This window comes from Humulus lupulus, chromosome X (assembly GCF_963169125.1).
Source record: "Humulus lupulus chromosome X, drHumLupu1.1, whole genome shotgun sequence".
Classification (NCBI taxonomy): Eukaryota; Viridiplantae; Streptophyta; class Magnoliopsida; order Rosales; family Cannabaceae; genus Humulus; species Humulus lupulus.
The window spans coordinates 189,875,881-189,897,020 of record NC_084802.1 but is presented as its reverse complement, the minus strand read 5'-3'; the positions used below and the strand labels follow the sequence as shown (position 1 = coordinate 189,897,020).

General features: G+C 39.4%; 1 protein-coding gene across 1 annotated transcript; it reads right to left on the bottom strand.

The window, feature by feature from the left end:
• Window positions 1–15,546: 15,546 nt before the first annotated feature.
• LOC133803315 (uncharacterized) lies at window positions 15,547–19,708 on the bottom strand. The gene is made up of 2 exons (XM_062241310.1): window positions 19,146–19,708; window positions 15,547–18,998 (listed from the first exon to the last, which is right to left on the bottom strand). The coding sequence occupies exon 2, from the start codon at window positions 18,698–18,700 to the stop codon at window positions 15,854–15,856; it is 2,847 nt and encodes a 948-aa protein (XP_062097294.1). The 5' UTR covers window positions 18,701–18,998; window positions 19,146–19,708; the 3' UTR covers window positions 15,547–15,853.
• Between the last annotated feature and the right edge of the window lie 1,432 nt (window positions 19,709–21,140).

Below are 21,140 nucleotides of genomic sequence, written 5' to 3'. Positions count from 1 at the left end.
GCCTAAGAGTGCCGCTGTTTACATTGGCGCACAGGGCGCGGCTCAGCCACTGGTAGCTCAAGACAGCTTAATATTCACTGAGCTCGGTTTAAGCGGACCGGGGTCGGTGGGGTAAACAAAGGGTGAAACCTATGGGCTTCGACCCTAGTTATTATGTGTTTTGGTTATTGTTGTTGACTGATGAATGTGCTATGCTGAACAGTTAAATATTAGTTTGTGGTGTCTATGGACTATGTGATTAATATGGACTGCCAAATGTATGAACATGCTTAAAGAGTTATTTGATTATTATCATTGTTTGTGCTATGATGTTATGTTTTCTTGCTGGGCCTTGGCTCACGGGTGCTACGTGGTGCAGGTAAAGACAATGGTAAGCTTGATCAGCCCTGACTTGGAGAGCTCTAGCGGCGGAATGTACATGACTAGCTGCTCGGCCGCCATGGTTGAGGGAGGGACAGGAACAAGAGGACCTTAAATGTCTATTTTCCCCTTAGAGTGGCTAGCGGTTGTTTATACTTTGAAATTTTGTAACTGTCCTTCAAATGTTATTTCTTTTGGGATCCCACGTACAAAACGTTTATTTATATGAGATGTATCTTTTATGACCAAAACCTTTTAACCTTAGCTCATTAATGGTCTTAGCGACACATTTTCAACTAAGTGACTTGATTAGCAAGTCTCGCACCTTTATAAATACACAGTGTAACGGTCTTGGCTACCCAGGGCGTTACAACTTGGTATCAGAGCGTCCTAGGTTTAAGGATTCCTGAAGACCAGCTGGACATGTACATTCGCCACTAAAGACAAGCTCGATTCAGGGTTTGGTAAATGTGTATATGTGTTTATATGTTGAAGTGATTGGAAAGAATCGTGATTGTTGTTATTTGTTGGATTAATAGGAAGCATGAGATACTGATAGAGCCTGGCTCTTAACTGTTGTATGACAATATGGAGGTGTGCTTATTAGCATCGCTGTGCATGTAAATGAATATTTGAAATGATTAGTTGCATATCGCGTATATATGGATGAATATATGGATGGATGTCTATATCTTGACTGTTGTGTGGTGATGTTTGGGCATGCTTATTAGCATTGTTGGTGCATGTGGATGAGTATTTGGATGAACTATCATATCTTGGTTGTTTGTGATTGATTGTGTTCCATTGGTGGATTTTGGAAAGGCTTTTACCCTGTCATCATGGTCTGAGTCGTTTATTGCAGATTAACTTGGATAGCTATGCGTCCAAGAAAATCTACGCGACTAGCCGGCACTAGATCTGAGACTAGAAATGATGACCAGGGCCAGATCCCTCCGCCAGTCCCTGAGAACTGGTAGCAGATTATGGCAGAGATGCAAGCGTGGCTACAGAGCCAAGATGAACAGATCCATCTTCTAGGCAACAGGCTCCGTCAAGGAATGTTGCACCTATTGTGCCACCTGTAGTGGCACCAGTTATTCAGCCAGTGGAAGTTGGGAACAAGTGGGAGCCATTGTATGAGCGGTTCCAGAAGCAACATCCCCCAAATTTTGAGGGAGGACCTGATCCACTGAAAGCCGAACAGTGGATGACTATGACTACTGCTATCCAGGATTTCATGAGGGTAGAAGGTCATTGTAATGCCCCAAATTTCCTAATAAGGTTTAGGACCTTGATTAGGAGGCCGGGAGGACCATAATTGATTTATTATGATATTTAATGATTATATGCACGTTTATGTGAATTATATTATTATATGATGGTGAACGCATGCATATGGCCTCATATTTTAAATGCAAGGGAATTTTGGTAATTTGGCCGTTGGGGGCGTGATTGTGTAATTCTATGCATATGGGTGAATTATAATTTTACCACATTATATGTGGATTGGTTCGAGCCATTCGACGTGAGACGATCATGGGAAAGCAAGTTTTCGGTCTAGTCATAACGGGATTAAGTTCAGGGCTCGGGGTGAGTCTTGGGGTCATTTTGATGATTAGAACATTACCGGGAATTAAAGGGTAATGGGGTATGATTTATTGGCATTTGAGAATGTTGGAATTAGCGGGAATTGGAGAGCGTTAATTATAATTAACGGTATAGGTTGGAAATGACGGATTTACCCTTGGGAGTGTTTAGAAGCTTTTAAATTGGCCTAGGGGCATTATGGTCTTTTGACCTTAAGGATTTATATCAGCTTTGAGTGTTTAGAAGGCTGTGGAAAACAGAGTGAAACAGAGCCTTATCTCCTTCTCTCCCGTACAAAGTTTCTCTTTCATCCTCCTTTCAATTTTTGAGAGCCAATTGAAGAACAAGCTAGGGAAATTAAAGCTTGGGGATTCTAGACCTAGCTCAGCCATTGAGAAGGTTTCAAACCAGCTTAAGGTAAGGAATTAAGTCTGAGTTTTGAGCTATACCCTGTTTCTTTCTATTAAGTTTCATCTTGTGATTTTGATGTGTTAGTTAGGAATTAATGGGAGTTTAATTGATGTTTAACTTGGGTTTTGATGTGGGTGAGTTATGGGTGATGTTTGGAGGTTTAAATGAGTGTTTGGAAGAGGTTTTGAGCTGATTTGAAGGGCTGGTTTGAGAGGGAAAACGCAGAGGAGTTTGCTGGTGCGTTGCTGGTTTTTGGGCTGATCAGGGTAATGAGTCGCGGCCTGGCTTTTGTGTGCCGCGGCCTAAAGTAGTTTCTGAGGCAATTATGTCTCTGTCAGGGGGATGAGCCGCGGCATGGCTATGGTGAGCCGCGGCCCATCAAGGCAGATTTGGCCAAAAATAGGTTTTTGGCTTGGGGATGTTAGCTTAAGGCCTCGGGGTTGATCCTAGTACCCGGTTAAGTGTGGATTGATGTCCCGGAGGCTAGATATTGGTTTGGGAACCTATGTTGGTCATTTTTATTAATGGTATCCTATATGTTTGGTTATGACTAGGTGACCGCTAAAGGACTAAAAGCTGATCGTTCTCAAAGGTCGTTTCTTTTATTAATTCTCGCTCGAACCCAAGGTAAGAAAACTGCACCCCATATGTGACATGCATGGCTATGATTGATGCATGTTGGATGTTTGAATGTAAACATTGATAGCATAATGAATGCCTGGCAATCTTGCCCATTTGCATATGATTATTATTGAGGCATGCTGGATGATTAAGTGTGATGCATGTGATGCACGAGAAACATATGATTAGAGCATGCCATGAATGATGAATATGAGATTGGCCAGAGCTTGAGTCTCTGAGTTTGTGCATGATCATGATTATGCTAGCAACTGTTTAGTAAGCATGCTGAATGCCCTATTCTTGGATAACTGGCATATGATACATATTGATAGCATTGCTTACTTGTGCATGGTACTGACTAATTAGTCAGATTTGGCAAAGGTGCTAGTATCAACTGTGAAGCTGTGACTCACTAGTCAGGTTCAGCAGTGGTACTGGGCACTGGTCACGTTGCACTGACTCGTCAGTCAGAATTGGCAAAGGTGTTAGTATCAGTTGTGAAGCTGTGACTTATTAGTCAAGTTCGGCAGTGATATTGGACACTGGTCACATAGCGCTGACTTATTAGTCAGAACGGTCTTAGCGTGGTTCACGCAAGCCAACGGAGATTAGATCTAATTGAACATCAGCATTGAATGACTCAAAGAACATTAATGCCAGACCGACCTCGAGGGTCGATGAATGAAATAAGTGCTTGGAGGCTAGTGGCTTACCTAGCAGCCACTCTCCCACTTGATTCATGTGATGTTCACTCATTGGTTTGGAAGTTTTACGCTCGGTGTGATTATAATGATAATCATTTGATAATGTTTATGTATAGTGTTATGTTTTCTTGCTGGGCTTCAGCTCACGGGTGCTATGTGGTGCAGGTAAAGGCAAGAGGAAGCTAGACCATCCTTGAGTTGGAGAGCTTATGTGATGACGTGTACATATGCAGCTGCTCGTCCGCCATGACCGAGGTTTAAAGTGGAACTAGGGTTGAACCCTGTTTTGCCGCTTAGAACGACCTGTTGTAAATATTTTCTGTAATAAACTCTAAAATTTATATTTTTGGGATCCCAATGTATATATTAAACGTTCTAGTGAAACGTTACAACCTAACCAAAGTTTTAATCCCTAAGCTGCTAATCATACTTAGTTACACGTTTTTGGCCAAATGACTCGATTAGCGAGTTTAGCACTGTTTACAAGGCACACCGTAACGGTCCCTGGAGTTTGGGGCGTTACAGTCATGACAGAGTGGCCTGTGCCACATATATGCTGAGAGAGGATGCTCGCATTTGGTGGGAAATGGCATCACAGACCAGGGACGTCATTACTTTGAGTTAGGATGGATTCAAGGATTTGTTCAGTCAAAAGTACTATAATGTTGCCATCAGGGCAGCGAAGGTTAATGAGTTTTTGGGATTGGTGCAGGGCAACATGACAGTCACTAAGTATGCCCTGAAGTTCGACAGACTTGCAAAATTTGCACCAGATCTTGTGCCTACAGATGCAGCTAGGCAAGACAGATTTATTAGAGGGCTCAATGTTGTGATAGCTCGAGATGTGAGAATTTGAGAAGGCTCTTACTGCTGAAGAAGCAGAGAACAAGATTTGGAAGGAAAGTGCTACGAGGCGAGAGGGTCGCAGAGTAGTGCCTCCATACTCTAGGTCTGGTAGGGGCGGAGGCCCCAGTGATCCGAAGAGGAAGACCCCTGACACTTTGATCGTTGTTGGTCCTGATAGGAGGGGTTGGGTTGCTCAGGGTGGCCATCAGGGAGGCGGTGAGGCATGGAGGAGTTACTCAAAGTGCACAAGGTGCAGAAAACGCCATCAGGGCGAGTGTCGGGCCAAGGCCTGCTTTGTGTGCGGAACAGTGGGACATCTCAAGAAGGTTTGCCCAACAATGAAGAAAGGGGAAGCAGGGAAGGTGGACAGCTTGGCTCTAACTCGAGTGTTCACTTTGACACAGGCAGAGGCCGAGGCTAGTCCCTCGGTGGTGACAGGTCAGCTTTCTAGCGCTGGCTCTCCTTTTACTGTATTGATTGACTCTGGTGCTACACATTCATTTGTTTATAGTAAGGTGATTGATAGATTGTGTAGACCTAGTGAGTATCGTACTACGGGGTTTGGGACCATATTTCCTACTGGGGAACTGGTAGTTTCTAGGAGGTGGATTAGAGCACTGCCAGTGATGGTTGATAATAAGGAGCTTTCAGTAGATTTGATTGAGTTAAATATGGAGGACTTTGACATGATTCTAGGGATGGATTGGCTGGTCAGATATGGGGCTATTATTAACTGTAGGAAGAAGATGGTGACTTTTGAGCCTAAGGGCGAGGATCCTTTCATTTTCGTGGGTATGGTATGTAGACCCCGCGTACCCATGATATAAGTATTGAGAGCCAGAGACTTGTTATAGGGAGGATGTATAGGTTTTCTGGCTAGTGTGGTGGATACTTCTAGGGTTTTCCTAGCAGGGCCAGGAGAGACTAGATTGGTTTGTGAGTTCTTGGATGTATTTCCTGAGGATCTACTAGGACTGCCGCCGCGCAGGGAGATTCAGTTTTTTATTGAGTTAGCACCGAGGACAAAACCAGTATCAAGAGCATCATATATGATGGCACCAGCAGAGTTGAAGGAATTGAAGATACAGCTACAGGAACTTCCGGATTTGGGATTCATCAAGCCTAGCTACTATCCATAGGGTGCTCCGGTTTTGTTTGTAAAGAAGAAGGACGAGACTTTGAGGATGTGTATAGACTATCGAGAATTGAATAAGTTGACCATCAAGAATAAGTACCCTCTACCAAGGATCGATGACTTGTTTGATTAGTTGCAAGGGAAGACGGTGTTCTCAAAGATTGATCGTCGATCTGGTTATCACCAGCTGAGGATCAAGGATGAGGACATACCGAAGATGACCTTCCGAACGAGGTATGGGCATTATGAGATTTTGGTCATGTCTTTTGGTTTGACCAATGCCTCGACAACTTTTATGGATTTCATGAACAAAGTGTTCAAGGACTTCTTGGATCAGTTCGTCATTGTCTTCATCGACGACATCTTAGTGTACTCCAGCTCAGAGGCAGAGCACGAGCAATATGTTCGACAAGTCTTGCAAAGGTTAAGGGAACATCAGTTATATGCCAAGTTTAAGAAGTGTGAGTTTTGGTTGCCAGAAGTAACCTTCCTTGGACATATAGTTGGCGCAGAGGGGATTAAGGTGGAGGCAATGAGAGATTGGCCAAGGCCAAGGAACGCCTCGGAGGTTCGGAGTTTCCTCAGGTTAGCAGGTTATTACAGATGGTTTGTAGAAGGATTCTCAAAGATTGCTTCACCGATGATAGAGTTGACAAGGAAGAATCAGAAGTTCGTCTGGTCAGAGAAGTGTGAGAATAGTTTTCAAGAATTGAAGCGACGACTTATTACTGCGCCAGTGTTGAGTCTTCCTTCAGAGGAAGGAAAGTTTGTGGTATACTGTGATGCATCAAGGTTGGGTTTGGACTGTGTGTTGATGAAGAATGAGAAAGTTATAGCTTATGCATCACGACAGCTGAAGGAGTATGAGCAGTGGTATCCTACTCATGATCTGGAATTGGCAGCAGTGGTATTTGCACTGAAGGTGTGGCGACATTATCTGTATGGGGAGAAGTGCGAGATATACACTGACCACAAGAGTTTGAAGTATTTATTCACCCAAAAGGATCTGAACATGAGACAGAGGCGTTGGTTGGAGTTGGTAAAGGATTATGACTGTGACATTCTTTATCATCTAGGGAAAGCCAATGTAGTGGCGAATGCATTGAGCCGGAGAGGCTCGGGGCAGTTATTCAGTTCTATTCAAATTTCCAGGGAGTTGGCTGATGAGATGACCAGAGCAAGGATAGAACTGGTGGTGGGTCGATTGGCCAATGTTACTCTGCAGTTGACCCTACTAGAGCAGATCAAGGAAGGTCAATTGGTGGATGCGCAGTTGCAGGAGATTAGAGAGAATGTCTTAGCGGGGGTAGCTAAGGACTATTCTATTTCTGAGGTTGGTATGCTACGGTATCAGGGGCGGATTTGTGTTCCTGCTGATGTAGGGATCAGACGAGAGATACTAGATGAGTCCCATACTACGCCGTACTCGCTTCATCCGGGTACCACGAAGATGTATCAGGATCTATAGACATTGTATTGGTGGCCTAGGATGAAGAAGGATGTAGTGGAATACGTGGCCAGGTGTTTGACTTGTCAGCAGGTGAAAACTGAGCACCAGCGACCAGCAGGGTTGCTTCAGCCTTTGGGTATTCCTGAGTGGAAATGGGAGGATATTACAATGGACTTTGTGGGAGGTCTACCCAGGACAGTGGGACTTTATGACTCGGTGTGGGTGATAGTAGACAGATACACCAAGTCAGCTCATTTTTTGCCAGTGAAGTCGACCTACACGGTGGAACAGTATGCAGAGTTGTATGTGAGGGATATCGTTCGTCTCCATGGGGTTCCTAAGTCTATTGTGTCTGATCGAGACCCTATCTTTACCTCCAAGTTCTGGGGTGCTCTGCAGAAAGCCATGGGGACTCAATTAAAGTTTAGCACGGCCTTTCATCCTCAGACTGATGGACAGTCTGAGAGGACGATTCGGGTGTTGGAGGATATGCTTAGGGCATGTGTGATCAACTTCGAGGGATCTTGGAATAAGTATCTCCCGTTGATTGAGTTTTCATATAACAACAGTTATCAGTCCACGATTGGAGTAGCTCCGTATGAGATGTTATATGGAAGGAAGTGTAGGTCGCCTATTCATTGGGATGAGATGGGGGAGACGAAATATTTGGGGCCAGACATGGTTCAGAAGACTAATGAAGCCATTGAGAAGATCCGAGCTAGGATGCTTGCCTCACAGAGCAGACAGAAAAGCTACGCTGATCCCAAGCGTAGAGACGTGGAGTTCCAGGTCGGGGACCACGTGTTTCTTCGAGTTTCACCACTGCGAGGGGTGGGGAGGTTTGGGAAGAAGGGCAAGCTGAGCCCTAGATTTGTTGGACCTTTTGAGATCCTAGAAAGGATTGGACAGGTGGCTTACAGGTTGGCCTTGCCACCGTCATTGTCGGGAGTTCATGACGTATTCCATGTCTCTATGTTGCGGAAGTACGTCTCAGATACGACACATGTGCTGAAGTATGAGGGCTTACTTCTTCAGGTTGAATATCACTTGCATCGTCTGCTGCTCTTTGATACACTCCTGTTTTCCAGGGACTTTGTGTTGCTTCTTCATTGTCTTCCTCACTTTGTTTTTCTTCATCCATTTCTGGAGTCGAATGTAGCTCAACAATTTGCTCCCCCATCTTCTTTTGCAATTGTCTTCTATTTCTTTAGAATCTGGCAGCTCTTCCTTTTGTGGTGACCACCATGATGAGGTTTCATCAAATACCACATTCCTTGACGTATAACATTTTCCAGTATTAGGATCGCAACACTTCCACCCTTTCCTTTGGCTATCGTATCCCACAAAGATACATCGAATTACCTTCTTGCAAATTTGCTACGTAGATGACTTGGCATGAACACGTAGCATACACAGCCAAATACTCGAAAGTGACTTACTGCAGGTTTACAACCCCACAGTTTCTCAAAGGGTGAAATGAACTCTAACTTTGTTTTGGGAAGTCTATTGATCACATGAGCTGTTGTCTTCATACCTTCTGCCCAAAATCTTCCTAGAACATTCTTCGCATGTAGCATGCTTCGACATGTCTCTGCAAGGTGTCGATTCCTCTTCTCATCTACTCAATTCTGTTGTAGTGTATTGGCACATGTGAATTGATGGCACATGAAACACTCTCATAGGTACTGAGAAAATTCATCTGATGTGTATTCACCGCCATTGTCTGTTCGCAGACATTGAATTTTCTTGCCAACTTCTCCTTCGACTATTTCTTTGAATTCTTTGAAAAAGTTTCAGACTTTTCTTTTATAAAGAACACACATACGTACCATGAGAAGTCATCAATGAATGTAACCATGTACCCCATGCCGTTGATCGATGGTTGCTTGACTCGCCCGAATACGTCAGAATGGACTAGCTCCAACGGTGTTTTGGCTTTGAACTTTGAGTCTTCATACGGTAATTGATGTGCCTTACCGTATTGGCAGCCAACACATACAGTCTCTATTCTAACTTCGAGTTGAGGAAGACCCTTCAGCATAGATTTCTTCATCATCACCTTGAGTTTATGATAGCTGACATGTCCTAGCCTTGCATGCCACAAATATGTTGTTTCGCTCTTTCGAGTCTTGTCTACATAAGCTGACTCTGCTGACATTACATAGACAGACTCTAAACGTCGCCCTTTCATCATCGGTGTTCCAGAGATCTTAAGGTCTTGATATATCTTGACATCATGAGGACCGAATACGACGTGGTGTCCTGATGTCGTAAGTTGCGCTACTGACAGTAAGTTTTTCTTCATTCCAGGTACATGGTAGACATCCTGGAGTGAAACTTCCTTTGTACTGAATCGTGGCACTATTTTTGTTTTACCGATATGGGCAATCGGTAATCTTGAGTTGTTGGCTGTCACTACCACGCGACCACCTTTGTACTCGATCATGCTTTGCAACTTCTCTTTGTCCCCTGTCATATGATTTGAGCAGCTGGAGTCGATTATCCAATCATTATTGTAGTCGATTGGTCCAGGAACAGTAATTGCCAGAGCTAATTCTCCTTCCTCCACAGCGAAAGATGCTTCAGCGTCCCATTCTTCATCGCTTTCTTGTCCTGTGTTTGACGTGACTAAATTGCCCTCTGCTGTTTTCTTCTTGGACCAACAATTTTTAGCAATGTGGCCCTTCTTCCCACAGTTGTAGCATTTACCGTCAAATTTATTGTTACTCTTAAATTGGCCACCCCGATTGTCTTTCTTTTGAGCTCCCCCTGTTTGGGAGCTTCCATGATGACCATCTTTGTCATCATATCTTCTAGAACCTTTGCTAGAACTTGGTCGGGGTCGACCTTTCTTATTACTACTAAAGAGTGCTTCTTCGTCACTCTTTATTGAGACTCTAGATAATTGCTTAGCCAACACTTCTTGGTCAGCTAGCAAGTTTTCTAATTCAGTAAGAGAAGGTTGGCTTGGCCAACCTTGTATTGCGGCAATAAAACTTCTATATTCAGCTTTTAATCCATGAATAATAATTCTTTTAATTCTAGAGTCTGACATACCAGCAGTAGAGTCTAATGCAGAGATTTAATCTTGGTAAAGTATTGGATGATCGTCATGTCGCGTTGTGTGATAGAGAGAAGCTCGTTCTCTAGAAGTTGCAATCTCACATCATTCTTCTTTGTGAATAATGATGTGAAAGTATCCCATGCTTCCTTCGGTGTCTTCGATTCCCTGATGTGCTCCAATATTTCATCTTCGACTGTGGTCTGAATAGCAAACAATGCTTTTCTAGCTTTAATCTTCCATTTCTTTAGAGCAACTGCATCCTATGGTTGTGTGACCTCGTTGCCTTTAATGATCTCCCACAAGTCTTGGCCTTGGAGATATGCCTCCATATGCAACGACCATGTGTTGTAATTTTGACAGTTAAGTTTCTTAATTCCACTGACCACTTGAAGGTCATCCGTCGTGGCTTGGCAAAAATTCTATCTTTTCCAAGCAAGCTTGATTTTGACAACAAACTTTGTAGTACTAAACCACACACGATCTCTCAAAGAAACTTAACAAACGACTCTAAGAAAGCTCTCTCAATGACAATCTCAAGAAATCTTTTCTGATGTGGAAGTTCAGTCAAAGTTGCAACCACAGAGCATACTCAGAATTTCAAAAGATCTCACAACCTTAGTTCTTGATACCAATTATTGAACACCACAACACGTGAAAACGTAATTACTTTATTATTACAAAAGTAATTACACCAAGACTTGAATACAATATTTTCTCGCAACACACTCTAAACACTTACACACTTTGTTTTGGAGAACTCACTTAGTAATTTCTCTCACACTCTTTTTAGACACACTTATATAATACTTACTTAGACTCACACTTTTGGGACACTCACTTTGCTATTACCTTGGACACACATTACATTTGTATTTATAGGCTACAAAGGAAACATCCAAATCTTTATAAAATTTTCTAACTTTATAAATTATTTGACTACTTTCTACCTTTTTCTAAATGATTTTAGAACTATTTATATATTGTCTAATTAGTTCTAAATTTCTTCAAGAGCTTTCTAGAATGTTCTATGTTCTTCATAGTATATTCTAGAACATTCTAGAACTTTAGAGCATTCTAGATACGGTAATGACTTTTAACAAAGCTTAAGTTAATCTTTTGAGTTCGCTAAGCGTGATTAATTCCTATTAATGAAATTTCATATTATCTTTATAAAAGAAAACTAAAAACTAAAAAAGAAATTAAACTATTTCGTCAAATAAAATTTCATTCTCAATGTAATTGTAATAAAAATACTCAGAATTAGAATTATGGGATGTGCTTCTTTATTTAATGAAACTAGGACACTAAAAAATTATTATTTAATGAAAATGTAATAAATTTTTCATATATCGTTCCAATTTTTATTATTATTATTTTAAGCAAAATGTATGGTAAATTCTGTGAAAAAAAGGAAAGGATTATTTACTCCTAATAATTAGTTATATTCATATGCTTAAAATGCAAATTGTGTTTTTGAAATAAATATTTATTTTACTTTGAGAAAGTGACAAAGAATGAATATGTTAATAGAAACAACAATTTTTTCTAAATTAACATATTTGTTTTGATCTAGAAAAGAGTCCAAAATATTGCCATTTTGCCAATCGGGGCCCTTTGTAAGTATAATTTTAGAGAGTTCGTTCACTCTAGCTAGTGCATTGATAAGCAACAAACCAAAGAGTGAAAACACTTTTACCAAAGAATGCAAAAAGAAGAAGATACCAATATTTCGACATGATTATTGACAAAGACTTGGGCCAACCTCACCAAGGAAAATTCCTCTTTCTGAATATCGATTATTAAACATTAGATTATATAGCCAAGTAATTGAATATTGGGTCCATTGCAGCCTTAATAGGGTGGTGATATTTCTTTTTCGATAGTCATAAATAATTTTCCTCTTTGCTCTTTGTCCCCATATCCTAGTCTACTATCTATGGACACCCCTAACTATAGCCTCTTGAAAATGAAAGTGTCGGTATTTATAATTATAAGATGACTTTCAAATAATCCAAATACAAACATCAGACTCTAGAAGAGTGAAAGAAAGCTACACTCCAAAGTCCAAAGGACACGAATGGAACAGCACGAACACTTAGTGAGGTGGAGTTTGTTAACCTAAATATATATATATATATGCTAAGAAAATAAGTCAAATGAATAGTGTAAGAGGAATCAAACAAATTCAACGATCAATATTCTTGAACACAACAAAAACAGGACAAGAAAACAGAGTAAAACGAGGAGAGGAGTGTGATTTCCTAAAATAAAACTTAATGGTATTATGGATAAACGTATGGTCAGAGTCTACGACAGATTTTTGGATGGGAGATTCGACAAGTCAAAGCCACATGCCTCGACAGCCTCATTCGTAATCTCACATGATTTATTGATTTAACACTATATTTGGAATTGGGAACCATTTCCCAACTACTTGGTTCTTAGTGGGACCTAAGCGCCAAACTAACCATTTGCGGACAAATTCTCCTCTTTTTTCTTTTCTTCTGTATTTTAAATACACAACTATTGAATAATGTATATATACACACATTTATTTAAATAATAACAATCCAGTCATGTTTTGGGGTTCTAAGAACAAAATCAGAAAGAAAAAAAAAAGGGGGGGACTCTTGAAAAGAAAAAAAAGACGAGAAACTGTGTCAAAATTGTGACAGAAAATTAACCACAAAAAGAAAACAAACACTGAGCTGAGAGAAACTACCTTCTTCTTATTATTCTAAGATGTGTCTTCTCTTACATAGATTCTCTTATTTTGTCTTTATCTATTTTGACCTAGGATTGTGCCAGAGTTTTTACAAACTGTCCAACCCAAATAAACTGCTCAAACTAAACCAAAAAATCTGAAGAAAAATACAACCTGAATAACCAGATAAAAATTCAAACCGCTCAATTATTATATTAGGTAGTTTGGAAATTATAGCAACCTGAATAAACTGATTAAGAGTTTTTTTCTCTATTTATACATGCACATATTACGTATATTATTACATATATTATATGTAAAATTAAATATTATTTTAAAAATTTTAACAATGAATTTAGAATAATATTTTAAAGTTTCAATTTATAATAATATGTCTAAGTTTGGAAGATAAATGTTATACTTTTAGTTTGTTGAATCTAATATTTTAACATTTAAAAAAAAAAAACTTAAGATTGGTTTGGGCGGATTAACCTGACCAAATCGCCTAAAACATTGGATGGGTTAAACTTTCTTTTCTTAATTAGATGGATTAGAATTAGATTTTTGCAACCCGATTTTTATATTAGGTTGATTAAAACATGTTATAATTCGACCGAACCGACTAATGAACATCGCTACTTTGACCTAGGCATTCTAAGTCACAAAGAGTCTTCAAAAGTAACCAAAGGGAAGGAGAATTCTTGATTTTTTTCTATGTCTATGTTGCTCAAATTCTCTTAAGATCAAAATGAATTTTCATACTTTTCAGGGTCTACTTTAACCTAGACTTTCTAAGTCACAAAATGTTTCCAAAAATAAGATATAATCATAGAGAATATAATAAATCATAAAATTCATATGTGGTTATGCTTAAAATGAGAGTGCAAGCAAATCTTCTTTATTTTTATAAATTTCAAAATTGCAATAATTACATGCATCAAACGAAAAAAAAAAAAAAGGTTAAAAAAAACAATTCGGTTCAACAAAAATATGTTCCCATATTTGGAAGCCAAGAGATTATTCAAACTGTAGATGCCTTTTGGGTATTGCCGAGCCTAGCTCTCCGGTATGGGTATTTTGAGTTTAAGTCTGAATATATATGTGTTGTATTAAAATAATAAGATCAAGTAAGGCCAAGCTTACTTTTGTCTATATAGACACACATATATGAATGTCGGTAGACTAAGAATAGACAGAAGAAGGGTCTTATTTCTAAATCTTTGAAGGCCCAGAGTCTCAAAAAAAAAAAAAAAAAACACAACTAGTTTAACGTAAGTGCTCAAGCTGAGTTAAACTCAAATGACCCAATGTTGAATATCATAATTCAAAGCATATTTGAGCCATGCCCTTTGTTCTAGTCCCAATGCACAAACCTACGTGTATAAATATATAAATATATATATTTGTGTATAAATATATATATATATATATTTGTGTATTATATATTTTCATGAGTCATATGACAAAAGAAAGAGTCATGAGGGCTTTGTGCGAACATTCAACAAAATATCATGCTCATATTCAATGAAAGTCCAAGTCCGAGAGATCAAGGAAAATTAATCTTGCTTTCACTCATTCTCTCTTTCTCTCAGATAAAAATAAAATGGATGAGACAAAGGTTTTGGACATTCTAAATCTTTGACAAATTTGCTTCAACATTACACGAGCACAACGGATAAGATATTTATAAGACTTTGGTTCAGTAAAAAATCAAAACTTTCTCAAAATCAATTTAATGAAAGAACATTGGAATGTAAAACAGCAAGAAATTGTAGCTCGAGTCATCCACTCAGTTCGGGTACAGCTGACAAATAAACATACGGAGAAATAACTAAAAAAATTATATATATTTATTATCCACGTAAGCAACTCCAGTTTCACATGGGCACGTGTGGTGTTAGGTGTCCTGGGTTTAATCCGAGTTACAGACATAAATGTTGTGAAGCACGAGCTCAGAATATTTTGTCGACGTACGAGCTAGGAGAGATATTCAGCTCGTGATAATTCAAATCTATTGCGTACTTGCGAATCCCCAAAGACTCGGGTACTTTTATACGATTATTTATGACCAGCCTATCATATTTAATGTCTCAGATATTAAGAGACCATTTATTTTGTGATCAAATCATATTCCAGTATAAATGAAAATTGTTTGTATTAAATGTAATAAATATATGAATTCGTGATTGACTCGCGCAGTTACCCATACTTGTCTATGGAATTTCTCTATAAATATTAGACAGGGAAGAGAATGATTATTCTTTAATACTGAAGCTCTACCAAAATAGAGAGAAAAACAGCAATAATATAGACTTGTAAACTAGGTGAATTTTATCCAGTGAACCACGTAAAAGATTTGTGTTCTTGTCAATTTATTTCATTTTTTGTTACGATTTATTACAAAACAGTAATCAACCTTATTATTACTTCAACCTTATTATTACTTTATACACTGTTGGCGAAAAATTGCGTCAACAATAGTAATTAAAAAGTTATTCTTTTAATCTTATATGCGTCGAAATCAAATTAATAAACTCAAAATTAACCGAGGTGAAATTGTGTTTGACATTTATTTTAATATTCGAGGAAATTTTTGTCTAGCTTTATCGCAAATATGTCTGATATAAGTATTAAGTACAACAAGTAGATTTTTAACTAATTAGGTACTCTTAACAATATAAAACAAGTAGTTAATTTACAAAAAGGGCATAGGTGACTTGTGTTTGTGTGAGTTTCTTTTTTCTTTCCCTCCATTTCTTGTTTTATCATTCGTTTGGACTTTTGGGACTGGGAAATATGTTTGTCAATAAAAACTTCCTGAACTGATATATCTTTACTACTTGGGCAAACTCTACAACCTTAGTACAAAAAATACATCCAAAGATAAAAAGGAGCAAGAATAAACAAATTCAAAGATTGCGAATGGCTAATAGGGGCAAGGTAAGAAAACATCAGTATAAATTTCCCACTCTTAGGTTTCTGAAGCTGCTTCTGGGACTTCAGATAGTCCATCCAATTCAACAAAAGAAGGATTAAGAAACTTGGCAACAAAAGCCCACATCTTATAAACATCTTCGAAGTTGGTCAAAAATCCTAGTGATGCAGTAACAACCTCAACTCGAAAGAACATACCTTTGCCATCTTGACGGCCATTAGCCATTGGTTTGCACAAAGATGTATCTTGAAGGTCACACACTCCATTTTTCTGTTTTGGGTTATCTACAATCCGTACATGGCTAAGAATGCCAACGCCAAGAGATATCCCGTCCTTTTCAGCCAACTTCTGTACAACTTCCGGGTGAAATAGCCCTCTTCCATTGCTGTACCTTACATTGAACGCAACTGATGCCCCCCTTTCGTATTTGATCTTTGGTCCATAAATTTGCACAAGAGGCACTGAGGCATCTTCATCCAAACCAGGTAACCGGAGTTGAAGTAGGGAGGTAACAAGCCAATTGATAAGATACCGAAGTCTGAGGGTAGTCTTGTTCAGACCCAACATATTGATGTGATCAAGATGGCGGCAGATGATCTCGGGTTCCCTCCCTCCCCATTCTTGCTCCTCACCATATTCACCGTCGCTCATAGACTCGTAATCACCTAGGTTGGTGAAAGATGCTTCACCAGGCTCCAAAGGGTGGGTCAAATTTCCTTTGTGGTTATCTTCCAAGCTAAAAGATATCCTGCTACCCATGCTTGTATGTTGATCATTCTCTTCCACACCAAAAAATCTACCACCTGAAAATCTATTTGTTTCCCTCCTCCCCAACAATCTGAACTCACCCTCTGTCTCTCTTCTTATAGCACTCCCTTTAGATTCTTGGCAAATTTCAGAGGTTGAAGACGCATCAAGACTACTTTGCTGAATAGAAGACTGGTTCCTTACCCCAAATCTATTTGCACCAGAATTTAATTCAGAATGAATGGGTGTGGTGTTTTGCCTGACTTTCGATTCTTCTTCGATCTCCCCAACACAAAAGGAATTAGCATATCCTCTACCAACCCCAGAGGCAGTTTCAGTTTCTACAAACTGCTCTTCTTCAGGAATCCCCTTAACACGCTCCACTTCCTGTGACACTGATAAAACAGCTGCATCGAAAGACAATACAGGATCTTCATGCCGGTTTACTCTCCTGTCATCGTACAATGGACTTTTTAACATTTTTGTTGTTGCTTTTGGAGAGAGACCCTTAACTTTTCTTCTGCTGGAAAACCATGATGGTGGCAAAGGTGATCCAGCTTTCTGTTTCATCATCTGGCCAGAATTATCAGACCCGAATGGACTCTGACCCAAATCAATCCAGAAAGAATTATCAGATGACTCGTCCTCACTGAAAATTGGACTCTTCATAACTTCACCAACTGAAATGTTGTCGGCTTCCTCAAAAATGGTACTTGCCCCATCCCTGTCTGAACTGTTATCCTGATCCACATCGGTCTCAAAGACATCCCTGACCTGGTTGGAGGTGAAGACACCTGAAAAGGCAGGCATCTGAGATCCCCCTTGTGTTTCAGGCAACAACTCTTCATCCCCATTGGCTGTATCATTTTCTATTCCAGTTAAAGCATCAAGACCATCCATGGAATCGCTAAGGTACTGGGGAAAAACTGGGAGAATTCTCACCATTCCAGACCCTGTACGCCCGCCTTGACTTTGCAAATTTCCCATTACAGATTTCTTAATCAAAAGGCAGCCAAATCCTGTTGGGTCAGCTCCAAATACCCTGTAAAATGATGTTATAATAAAATCTGGCCGGAAGAGAGACAGCCCAAGAGAATCCATGTCCTTGGGACCCAATGACCCAGCATCAAGCAGCACATGCCAGTTGTTTTGCTGAGCAAGTGCCATCCACTGGTAAGAGTACTTGGCCCCAGTCACTCTAGACTGGACAGGAAATACAAAGAGTCCAGTGGCAGAATCCTTCTTCCTTCTTTTCTTGTTTGTAATTTGCTTTCTCAGCTCCCTAGAGCAGAGTTTCAGGGTCGGCCATTTAAACCAAGCACTGTGAACCTTAGCACCTTTTTCTTTGGCACTCTGAGCCATCCAATTCACTGACTGGCTCTCGTGATCAAACATGGTTAGCAACTTCTTATTTGTCTGAAAAGGGTAAGAATCAGCAAGCAATTTAAAGGCAGATCCTCGACTAACAGTAAAAACAAGGCCATATTCGTTCTCAGGGATATTCAAGTAATCCATAATCCTACTCTTAATATCATATTCAACAGTACCTTTCTCGGCACCTCCATACAGAGCATGGTTACTCAAATTCGCAGTTATCTCGGACAAAGTAAAAGCGGATGACTCCCAGTATTGTTGAGTCTGTAGATACGAAAATAGCCCAAATCCACAGTAATCAAGACAGACCTTAGCAAACGATTCAACAAGATGGCCATACTCGTCGGATCTCAGATAATCAATCTTTTCAGAAGATTGAAACTTGGGGTACATTGTGAGGAACTTGGAGAAGGCGTCATGAAGGTCGGGAATTGAGTCTTCTGAGGAAAAGATTCTGTCAGCCGCAAGAGCAGTAGCACGAAGGAACTCTTTCTGAGCATGGAGCCTAGCAAGAGACCTCGACCGCCCAAAGCTGTTGTCTTGATTTGGCGTCTCGGAATCGATGTCTTGGGATTTCACGAGAGACCCATCTTCAGATGCTTCTTCAAGTGCCTCCCTGAGCTTGTTCTCTTGTAACTGCCGGAGAATTGAGGGCTTGCGCTTGGCGTCCCCGGTCAAACCAGAACCGGCTCTCCTCCTTGTCTTCTTCTCCATTATTAGAGAAGCACAGTGAGATATAGGCTTCCATAATGAAAGATGCATGAATGCCAATTTTCTGTTTTGTTGTTTTTTTTAGTCTCACGCACTAAAACCAGTTCTGACTGATACCCAGTTCGAGAAGGCTAAAGGCAAAGTACAATTTCAAACCCGAGAAGCTAAAACCTCCAAGTAAAGCAGAAGGGAAATAAAAAAAAAAAAGCAAAAGGAGTCCCTCGAGTTCACAGAGAGATCAAACTTCAAAGTTCGAACACTTGATTTTGAAAATCGAATCCAGAGCTTTAGAGATTTAGTCACACAGCAAAACTTTAGCTGCCACGCTGAGACGCATTTACTTTACTACCTAAAAAAAATATTCAAAACAAACAGAAACAAGATTCTTCCATTAAAACTTTTGTGGGATCAAGAAGTCTCGGTCTTAAAGACAAGGGGGAAAAGAAAGGAAAAGAAAAAAAATTAAAGGACATCTGATTATTAGGCAGGCACGAACCTTTAAATGCGATCAGAGAAGAAAAACCCCAACTTTACCATCTCCAATGGTCCATTGTTATTAGGAGGTGGCTTCAATTCGAATTTAACAACATCCCTTTTGAAAATTCATTAAAATAAACAAAACCCATGTTTCAACCCCACCAAAGATTCATCCAAAGACAACAAAACTAAAAAAATTCCCCCAAAACAGAAAGATATATTATTACAAACTCGGCATTACCCAAAGACTAAAAGCAATAATAAAAATAATATACAAAAAATAGACCATTAACTAGTTCAGAAAACTGCAGGGAAGAACAAAAAAGTAGAGATATAAATATAAAATCACGAGACGAAACTGCAAGAATCAGCTCCAACCACTATGACTATACACCAACCACTCTTTTTGGGTCTCTGTTTCTCTCTCTCTGAGACTGAGCTAGTAGTAGCAGTAGTAGAAGTAGTAAAATAGGGTATAATAAAGGCAAATCCTTAAGAACCCATCTATTCCTCATTTACTATGGCAGTCAATACAAACATGTCTGCATTAAATGCTGCTGTTTTCTCTCACCTCTCACCATTATTACACACCACCTCTTCTCTTCTCTTCTCCTCTTCATTTTTTTTTTCTTTTTAGTCCAAAAATTTTCCCCTTTTTCCCTCCAAGGTCCCCACACCCTGCTTCTTTTGTAAATTCAAATAAAAGATTAAAAAACAAAATGCAATGTAGTGGAATGAAAGAATAGAAACACAAATATCGTTCTTTGTTTTCTTGCTTTCTTCACTTTACAATTTGATGAAGAATGTTTTGGGAAAAAGTTGGGTGCTGCTTTGACTTCACGTACCCATAGTCTTCCTTTCTTTTGCTTCGCCACTAAAGAAAGAAGGTTTTTTTAAGGATGATTATACATTATTCAACAAATGAATTGATAATGAGTTGTGCTGTGCTACTTTAAAGGTTGTTTAATTATTTATTTATTTTAGCTTATACATAAAGATTCTTGGTAATTTTAAAAGGTAAAAGCTACAATTTTGCTTACGCTAGCTTTATAAAGTTTAATGTTGAGATTAAAGGGGTGAGTTTATTAAAGGAGTGAAAACTAATTATGGCAAATATTTTAGCTTCATTTGTCATAATGAGATTGAGACAAATTATATAATAGAATTAGTTAGTTCTATTTTTACTTTGGGAAGTTATATTCCCAAAATATTATAAAGACAATTTTTTCTTAAAATATGTGCTTCCATAAATATACACCCTATATTATTTACATGACTATATTTTTTGCTATAACTTAATAAAATAACTTTAAAAAAAATAATGTAGATAAATATCAAAGTTTTATGTGGTTCAGATTATAAATTCCTAGTCAACGAGTCTTTAGTATTAGAGTTCTTGAAGTTTGAGATGACAAGCTTTAATGAAGGTTTTATTAGATATCGTATATATTGCTTTGAGTACAAAAGTTGTGACCCTTTTTACAATAGTATCCAAGCCCTATTTATATGGGTCGAAGGTTATTAATATCATTAATTAAAAATATTCCTCAATTATTTGATGAGTTAATTGTTATTTAACTTATCTGAATATTCTAACAAAGATTGTGGGTCTATGCATATTGCAGGGGCCCAATTCATAGCTTGCAGTCCATCAACTTTATAGGAGATGCGCTTCTGACACTGTTAGGGTGCGGCTGCACATTTCCCGTGTCAGGTGGCGTTGTGGGAAATACCAATTGTCGAGTGTACGAACTCGGCGCCACTACTCGAGGCGCCCAAAAAGCTGTCAGACAATCTTGTGGTGGCCCAAGGCTACAGTGATGGACACATGGCACCCTCTCCAGGTCCGAGGACAAAGCCCCTAGACTTGGAGGACTATCGGATCAAGAAGACAGGGGGACCACTACGGTGGTCCTCAGAGCGTGGCCTCACTTGGAGACATCCACGCCTAAAATAGGGGACTCATCTTGTTGGGAGGATACTACACTCCAAGGAGCTTTGGGCGAGTGTTATA